Here is a 9,063-nt window from a genome sequence, read left to right as displayed (position 1 = left end):
AAATTTCCAGTGTTTCAGGGGGGTGGGAGCGGGAGGAGGAAGCCTCGGGGAGGGAAGGGCACTCTGAGACATGAAGACACAAACGAGAGTGTAATATACAGGCTGGGCAACAAGTCGTTAAAGCAAAGAGTAACACCGAAGCCACCGACCAATACAAACACCACAGAAAGGGGACGAAAGTCGTCGTCGAAGAGAGAGAAATTAAAAAGCCAAACCAAAACCGAGAGAAAATAATTACCCGACCTCCCGCCCTCCCACACGAGCCCCACTCCCTCCCTTTCCCCCCCCCCCCCCCAAAAAAAATGATCTGTAAGCAAAGCCGCCCTCCCTCCCTGCTCACCCCCAGCAGCCCCATTTCCTGCTGGGAGCATCCGAAAAGTCTGTGCGGGGCGGCCGGGGCGTGCGTGGGTGCGCTGGGAGGGCTGCAGGGGAGGGAGAGCGCGGTGTTTGTGAGCGCGTGTGTGTGTTTGTGAGTGTGTGTGAGTGTAGCAGAGGTGGGGGGCGTGGAGCTACACGTACCACTCCTTTTTGGAAATAAAAGACCCGTCGTTCTGCGACACCATGTTCTCGGCCAGGTCGAGCTGCTCGGGGTCGTACTGGAAGCCGAGTGTCCTCTCGTCGTAAGGTTCGGGGTGGGCCTCGCCCTCGTCCACGGTGAAGTAAGGCCTCTTGGCGTCCTCCTCGTAGGCTTTGGGGCCGCCCAGCTTGCGCTCTGCTCCTCCTCCTCCAGCATCCTCGTCCTCGTCCTCGTAGGTGCTGCCGCCCAAGGGGCCCGGCTTCTTCTCGTCATCCGAGTCGTCGGGGTACTGGAGGTTCTGCGCCATGGGCGGGTGGTGCTGCGGGATGCCAGCCTTGCTGTAGCCGTTGCCGTACACGTGCTTCTTTGTGCTGTAGTCACCCTTGAAGGTGTGACGCCGGCGCCGGAGTACCACAAAGAGCACCACGGCCACCAGCAGGACCAGCGAGACGCCTCCCACTATGCCCCCAATCACCGGTGTGGGGATGTTCGGCTGCACCATGGATTTGTGATCATCGATTGGAGACGGGGTGTAGGGGAATTCTGGGTAGGAAAAGACAGATGGAAAGGGGGAACAGTGTCAAACCATGCGGAAACGCGCCCTCCCCTCCATGCTCTCATTGCCAGTTTGGGCCGGGGCGGGGGGGTGAGCGGGGTGGGAAGATGAGGGTAAGGAACAGGGAAGGGAAAAACTGGGGGAAGGGGAAGAGGGGTGTTCTCACGGGGGTCAGCTCTGCCTCAGCAAGGGGAAGGTGCCGTGCCAAGCTGGCCAAGCCTCATGCAGGAGCCCCGAGCAGGCTGGAAGCAGTGGTTTCCCCTCCCCAGGTGCGCTCAGATCCCACCAGCCCCGTGTCTTGAGTCCGGGCGCGCTCCATTTCACCGGCTGACAGAATTCCGGTTTCCCAGAGAGTGCTCCTGACAGGCAGCGAGACCCCAAACCCCACCCGAGGGTGGGCACCGAGCTGCTCAGAGGTTCCACCAGCTCTGCATCCCTCTCCTCACATCCCAGCCGGGATCAGAGCCAGCTGGGGCCAGAAGGCAGCGGCACCCCGTGATCCCCCACACACCCACAGAGCTGCTCGGAGCCCTGCTGTCTCCTGACCCCTTGTGCTGACCCTGCAGACCACCCTCCCACTGCTTCTTTCCCTTCCCTGGCCAGCACAGTGCCACTCCTCCTGCTAATCTTGTTCCCACAGTTACCCTGACCTATTTAAAAAAAAAAAAAAAAAAAAAAGAAAGAAAGAAAGAAAGAAATAACTCATAAAGAGGCAGAGGAAAGAGATGAGAAAGCAGCTCTCTTCTCTTTCATGCAGTTCAACACCTACACTTTGGCACAGATAAAGTTTGAGCCAGGACTTCAATCAGCCTTCCTGGGCACAGTTACAGCCCCTGGCCAAGCTCAGAGCCTGCTGAACACCCGTGTCCATGAGGCATTAACCACCACCTGGTTGTCTCAGCCCCTCACTTGCCTCCCAGTTTAGGCAGCAGGCGCCTGCTTAATGCCCTGGGGCAGCCTTGTCTTTGCACATGAGACCTCTCCCAGTGCTCTTCCCACCCCCGAGGCCAGCCCTCCAGGCCTGGAGCCTCCTGGCCTTCACTTCCCCCCCCTGCAGCAGCCCAAGGAGAGGTGCAGACCCTGCAGCAAACTCAGCACCCCTGAGCACAGCCGGGGTGGGGTGATGGGGAAGGAGGGACTGAAATGCAGCAGGTTCCAAAGGCACGTGAGGCAGCGTCTGCTGCCTGCCCCCCTGCACGTCCCTGCTGGCCCAGCTCAGCCCAGACACTGAGGGAGAGGGGAGAGGAGAGCTTCCCCCCAGTGAAGGCACTGCAACAGCTGCAGCTTTTGGACAAGGGCACTGGATTCGAGCAATCGCTGGCCTGAGCCCTAAATATTTTGGGTTGTTTTTTTTTTTTTTTTTTGTGCCTGGAAGATGATTAATTCCTGCCTTTGCTGAAACATCAACGCCACAGCAGCGTGTTGGGTTCTGCAGGGCTGGCTTGCCTGGAGCGAAGCCTCCTGAGGCTGAACCCACACAGAGAGCAGCCCACTGGGCAGAGTGGGCTGGGGGACAGATGGAGGGTCCTGCTGCAGCCAGCATGAGCAGCGAGATGCTGCGCAGGCAGCATTTTTATCCCCAAGACAGCCTCAGAGAAGCAGCAGGGGCATGTCTTGCAGCACGGGGAGCCGGGGCTGGGCTGTGCAAAGCCAAAGCCACATGTTGCATGCACACAAGGCCTGTCCCAGGCAGCTGGTTCATGCAGAGCCTCTCTGCAGGGACACCAGGGACAGTCACGTCCATCCCCTCGTGGTCCTGCCCGCTGAGGGCTCAGCTTCAACCACACAACACCCACACTGCTCCCTCCACCCCTGCCCAAGCCCTGCTCCTGGCTGTCCCAGCCTCTGTGGTGCCCAATTCCCAAAGCTGTGCACGGAGCAGGGGAGCACCTGCAGGCTGAGTGGGAGCAGGGGAAGCCCAGCAGGCTGGCTCAGCCCCAGGGGCTCCATCTTTCCTTTCCCCACAGCTCTGAAGCCTCCCCACAGCCCGCTGTTCCCCACAGCAGGGCTGACTCTGTGCGTGGCCCCACAAAACCCACGCAGACCAGCCCCAGCCGTGGCGTGCACATCCCTCAAACCGCACTGATCCCTCTGCCTCCAGCTCTGGAGAGCAGATCTGAGAGGGGAAGTCTGTGCCTGATTTCTGAAGGAGCACGGCCCACTTTCCTGCCAAAAGCCTCATTAACAGCCCAGGTTGGAAGTGTGAAGAGAAAAGGGAGGATGTGTTCCTACCTTTCTCAGGAGATATTTATGTTTTCCCTGCCTTTTGCGCTGCCCACCCCTGATGTAGCACTCGCCACCCCCGTGCCACCCCCCGGGTACTGCCAACATCATGGACACGAGCAGGAACACATCCATCCATCCCTCCATCCATCCATCCATCCATCATCCATCCATCCCTCCATCCCTCCATCCCCCATCCATCCATCCGTCCGTCCATCCCTCCATGCATCATCCATCCATCCCTGGTGCATTTCACACGTCGCTCAGGCAAGGAACTCTCTCCTGCCCTCATCCCATCCCCATCCTCCTCACCACAGCCCCGTTCCCACGCCAGACAGAGCAAACCCAGACTGTGGGAAGGGAGGAGGAAGAAAGACGGGGGGAAGATAACGTGCCAGCAGCCCCACATCACCCACAGAGCTCCCTCCCTCCTCATCCTCCCACGGGGGGTGTGCTGGGTGACCCTGGGGCGAGGTCAGGAGGGGGTCCGGCCACTCCAGAGCCCGGCACTGCCACTGGATGGCGGCACAGACCGGGGCTGGCCCGGGAGCGGGGTGGGCTGTGTCACTGCTGTCACCCTCACCGGGACGTGGCCGTGCCCTGTGACAAGGTGCCTCGGCACTGGCAGGTGGTGAGCGGGGACCAGCGTGTCACCTGTCCCCACATGCGGCTCCATTAACGACCAGGACATCTGCCAACCCCACAAACTGGGACCCACCCCTCTGCCCACCGTGTTTCGTATCCGGGGCGCAAACAGAGAAACACCGAGGAGAGAAGGGGGAAGTGTGGGAAAAGGATCCCCTTTTTTTTTGTGTCCGAGGGGGGCGTGAAATTCCTGGAAACCGGTGGGATGCCTGAGCGTGCTTGGGGGGCCCCATGTGAAAAATCCATTAGGAAGAGTCTGGAGAGAATTAAAACCACTGTGAAAAGCAGCCTGGAGAAACAGGAGACAGCGGAGCCCAGGGAGGGGGAACAAGCCAGGCTTTAATGCCAGCATGAAAAGCCTCCCCCCGCCTGCCAGCCCCCAGCCCTTATAAAAAGAGGGAGTGCTGTATGAATAGGAATTAAAGCAGCAACCCTATCTGCCCGTGCCCGCCTCTGCCAGCTGTTGCTTTCAGCCCAGCTTCCTGTCCCCGTGCCAGCAGCAGGACCTCTGGGACAGCAGCTGGGAGAGCAGGGAGACAGGAGGCCACCCCGGGCTCAGCCTGGCACCTGGCCCAGCCCACAGGTTCCCTTTGACCCCTTTGCAAGGCCCTGGCATTTTCCTGCAGCACCCCAGGGCTCAACAGCGAGCCTACAAACTTCCCCATCACGAGAGCGGCTTCAAAAGTACAGGTTCTTTTTCTTTAAGAAGTCCCATCTTTCTCTTAATGGCTGTTTTCCAATAAAAATGAGGCGCATGCAAATCATCCCACCTGCCCGTCAATCCTTTATCTGCTGCTTCTTTGAACCTGCTGGCCAATTTTAGTGCAATGTGAGGGAAGGAGCTGAAATTATCCCTGTCAGGAAGCTCCTGGAGACGGCTGGAGTGGGATCCTCGGGAGAGGTGGGAGCTAAACCTCATTAGACATCAGAGAACCCGGAGGGATGGGAGGCTGCTCCCAGGGGCAGCGAGGGCCCAGATCACACAAAGGGTATTTTGAGACACCCAGCAATTCTTCTGTGATATGCAGATCCACGGGAAATGAGCTTTCAGAAGCTCTTCTGCTCATCTGCTGGGATATTTTAAAAGACTTCTTCCTGTGGACATGTTTTTCCTTTAAATCCCATTACCATCCTTTTCCCCTCAATCCTAAGGACCAAGGGGAAAGCCAGCACCAGCCCGGATTCTCCCTGTGGCCACAGGCACTGAAGAGAATGTCAAACTCCATGAGGAATTAGCTGTTGGACATGTGTCAGCCCAAGCTCTTCCAGAAGAGGAAGACTCTGGATTTCCTCCCACCTTGGAAAAACCAAACATCCGCACCATGTGGACAGCAGCTCCAGGGAGGAACAGGAACAGGAATTCCAACGTTTTCCTGGGGCTTCCCAGTTCCCAGGTGGCCTCAGCAAATACAGAAATGGCCCCGTGGGGTTTGTTTAGGAGCCAGATTGCTGACGGCAAACTTTCCCTGCCGGAACAGCCCACGCCAAATTATCCCAGGACTTTGCTCCTGTGTTGAGTTCCGTACACGAGGGGAGATAAGGAGAAACCTGGGGACAAAGCTGCAATTTGAGAAGCCCAGAGCACTGCTGACCTCCTCCCTCCCCTCTGCACCTCTGCACGTCCATCTCCAGCTTTCCAAAGGGATCCTGCTTCCCTCTCCCTCCCGGGGGTTCCCGGGGCTGGAAAAACCACTGGCAACTAATCCAGGAGTTCAGCAGCTGCCACTGGCGTGTCAGAGTGTGACGGCTTTCGGGCCAGATGCCAAACGTGTCTTAGGTTTTAATCTCTCTCTCAGGTCACCTATCCCCTGTCAGTCAAGCCCTGCTCCCCTCGGGAGCCCTGGCACAGATGCCACCAGACAGGATGCACAGCCACTCTGGGAGATTAGCATCAGCCAGGCCCCCCCTCGGGGCTGGCTCCTCTTTGCCCCCCTGGCCCTACATCCTCCCACCTAAATCTGCCTGGATTCGGGAGCACCTGCTGCAGGCCTTGGGATTTAGGACTTCCCAGAAAGGGCTTTCCCGAGCCCGGTGCTGTGTGGCAGCAGCTCCAGGGGCTGTTTGCAGTGACCTTGCTGGGACGAGGGCGCTGCTGGTGTGTAAATAACTCCCTGCTGGAAGCCAAGAGAGCGGGGGGGGGGACAGCAACCCCTGCCAGCTTTTCCTCCCCCCCCAGCCTGTGGCACATCCAAGGGCTGCAAAGCTGCTGGCACAGGCTGCCCCAGCTCTGAGAGTCTCCTTCAAAAGTCCGTTTGCCTTTTTGTTTTCTCTCTTTCTCCTTGTGCTTCCTCTGGCTGGAGCCAGTGCACAAGTGGGTGAATGTGTCCTGCACAGGACCAGGGGATCTCCTTGCTCTGCTGCACCCAGAAAAGCCCACGTTCACGAATCCATGGATTCACATCACACAAATGCTTCATTCCTGCTCTGTGCAGCAGGTTTGGGAAAACCATTTCCATGGCCAGGATGAAAACTGGGAGTCACAGGTGTGAATGTCCGTGGCCAGGATGAAAACGGGATCACACACACGTGCGTGCCCACAGCCAGGATAAAAACGGGATCACACATATGAGCATCCACGACCAGGATACAGATGGGATGACACCAGTGTGGCTATCCAGGGCCAGGATGCAGCCTGGGATCACACAGGTGAACGTCCATGGCCAGTTCTGGGTGCAGGACCACCACACACGTGCAGTCCATAAGCACAGCCTTTTATTCTGTCACCCACCCGCCCGTAATAAATAGTTACATGTCACACTACATGGCTTGCCTGCGACTGACAAAGGTCCTGCAAGGCAGGAGAAGCTATTATGGGAACAGATTGCCGGAATAAAATATTAAATTTCCACTTATCAATCTCTTTAATGCGCCATAACTCTCACGGAAGCATTCAGCCTTCTCCCTCTGAACAAACTGCCCTCCCCACCAGGGGTCTAATCCAGCCCGGCACTCTCCCTCTCTGGGGCCTGGAGGGAAGATTTTGGGTGGCAAAAGGGGGGAGAACAGGGAGACAGACGGGGGAAAAGCTGCTGCAGGGCTTTCTCCGCATCAGCCTTCCGTGTTGTTTTGGTTTTTTTTCCTCCCAAGGCTGGCTGCTCACTAGATTGAACTCCATTTATTGCATGCAGCTCTTGAAAGAGGTTTCGTGGTCCACTGACAATCCCTAAATTGCCTGCAAGACCCAAACAAATGTACCTGTAATAGCTGAGCGAGGAGGGCTGGGCCCTCCCCAGCACCGGCCTAATCGCTCCTTCGGGAGAGCTGGATAAACATATTCAGATCCCATGAATTATTAAAAGATATATATAGTTTTTTTTTTAATGTGGTGCAGGCCTGGCCTGTGGGGTTGGCTGTTAATCCCTCCTGGCAGGGCAGCTGTGGGTGTGCCCTTCATTCCCTCTCATTTAACCCCGACACCTCAGCCAGGACCTTTGGGAACCAGCTGACATTACAGGCAGGCAGGCACCAAACCCAAAAATCCTGCCAGCCCCCACTTCCTCTGCCAGCCCTGTGCTGGTGGGGCGTGAGAACGATGCTCTACCAGCCCTCTGAAAAAAAAAAAAAAAAAAAAAAAAACAAACCACCAGGAGAAGAGACAATTCCAAATCCCAGAGGGGGGAACACACAGCCCCTCGTCTCTGGAAGAGCCCGCGCAGGTGAGCAGGTGCAGCCACCACCAGTGGCACCGTGGTGCTGAGACACACCCAAAAGGGGCAGGAAACACGAGGAGAGGGCTGTGCCTGCTGTCCTGACACCTCAGGTGACATGGCGGGGTTGGACAGGCAGAATGAGAGCAAGAAATGGACACAGAGGACAGTGAGAGCCTGGTACTCCCAAAGTCCTCTTCAGTCCCTATTCCTCCTCCTTCTCTGTGCCTGAGGGCTGAGCTGGGAGGTTTTTAAGCTCTGCTCACTGTTCCAAACGTGCCCCAACGTTCTGGGCACGGCGTGGGATGGATTTCTATTGCCAAAGGGAGTCAGCTCAGCCTGTACCAGGCACTGGCCCGGGAACACCGAGGTGACAACTCCCCTGGAATGGCCAGCAGCTGATTTTGGCCATGACCTTGCCCTGGTTTTGGGTGGTTGGGCAGGGCTGGGCACAAAGGGCTTTGTTCTTCCAGCGCTGGCAAAAGAAACAGCCCCCAGAGAATTGCCTGTACCAGGAAGAACTCGGCAGGCAGGCTTCCAGGACAGGAGGTGTGAATTAAAGACCTGCTACAGTGATAATGATCATAAATAAATACCGGGTAATTAGCATCTAATTAGCACATCCCATCCATTGACCTCCAAGCACTTGGATAGAGGAAGATTAGCCTGGTTTGCCCACGTTACAGAGGGGAGCCGAGGGTGCCAAACTCTGAGCTGTTGCTAATTTTAGCTGCCCCAGACTGGGCTCTCCGCTTGCTCAGCATTTACCACCAGGGAAAGCTGTGGAGGGGGCTGGAGTTTCATCACTCTCGGCTCAGACATCTCCCCGAGGACCGGGCAGCACGGGAGGCTCTGACTGCCTTGGGCTGGACAGAGGAAGAGGAACAGCCCTGGGAGCCTGTCCTGTGCCCCCCGTGCCCTGCCAGCCCCCAGTGCAGCTCGTTCACCTCATTTCCCATCCTGTCCGGGCTGTCTGCGGCCCAGAGCTCCCTGCGGTGAGGCTGTGCTCCACCTCACTGCCCCAAGAGGCACTTCCAGCCCTCCCGAGAGCCACCAGTCACTGCCTGATAACCCCAATCGCCCCTTTTACCCCAAAGGAATGGGAGAAACGTCCCTTCTCTGCTCCCAAAGCACCCACAGCCGCTTTTCCCCCTCGGTGATGTCTCTCAATGTCACTCTGACTTTCAGAAATCAGGCTATTGCCATATGTTATTTCTTCTCTTGGAGCTGTTTCCTGACATGACTTTCTCTCCCTGACGCTACCTAAGCGTGCCCACGTCTTTCCCTCCCTCCTGTGGCCACAGCGCATTGCAGGCCGTCAGCTCCCTTCTGTCTCCTGTGACATCACAGCATCACTTCCCACCGCCTGCTCCCCGGGATGTTATTCCCTCCTGGAGCCCAGACAAAGCTCCTCAAGCTCCCGCAGGAATCCGTGGCAGGCAGGTGAGCGAGTTCACAGAGCAGCACTGGAAGGA

The 9,063-nt window shown here is 57.3% G+C and overlaps 1 protein-coding gene across 1 annotated transcript in view; it reads right to left on the bottom strand.

The window, feature by feature from the left end:
• Positions 1-299: 299 nt before the first annotated feature.
• The window catches only part of NECTIN1 (nectin cell adhesion molecule 1), a 54,574-nt gene continuing 45,810 nt past the window's right edge, over positions 300-9,063 (bottom strand). The window contains exon 6 of the mRNA XM_066203310.1: positions 300-1,060. Coding sequence (XP_066059407.1) covers positions 510-1,060 — 551 coding nt within the window. The 3' untranslated portion in view covers positions 300-509. The remainder of the gene's footprint in view (positions 1,061-9,063) is intronic.

Source organism: Chamaea fasciata, unplaced genomic scaffold (assembly GCF_029207755.1).
Source record: "Chamaea fasciata isolate MVZ Bird 193981 ecotype frontalis unplaced genomic scaffold, bChaFas1.0.hap1 SCAF_24, whole genome shotgun sequence".
NCBI lineage: Eukaryota > Metazoa > Chordata > Aves > Passeriformes > Sylviidae > Chamaea > Chamaea fasciata.
The sequence above is the reverse complement of the archived record's forward strand: the minus strand, read 5'-3'. Positions and strand labels throughout refer to the sequence as shown.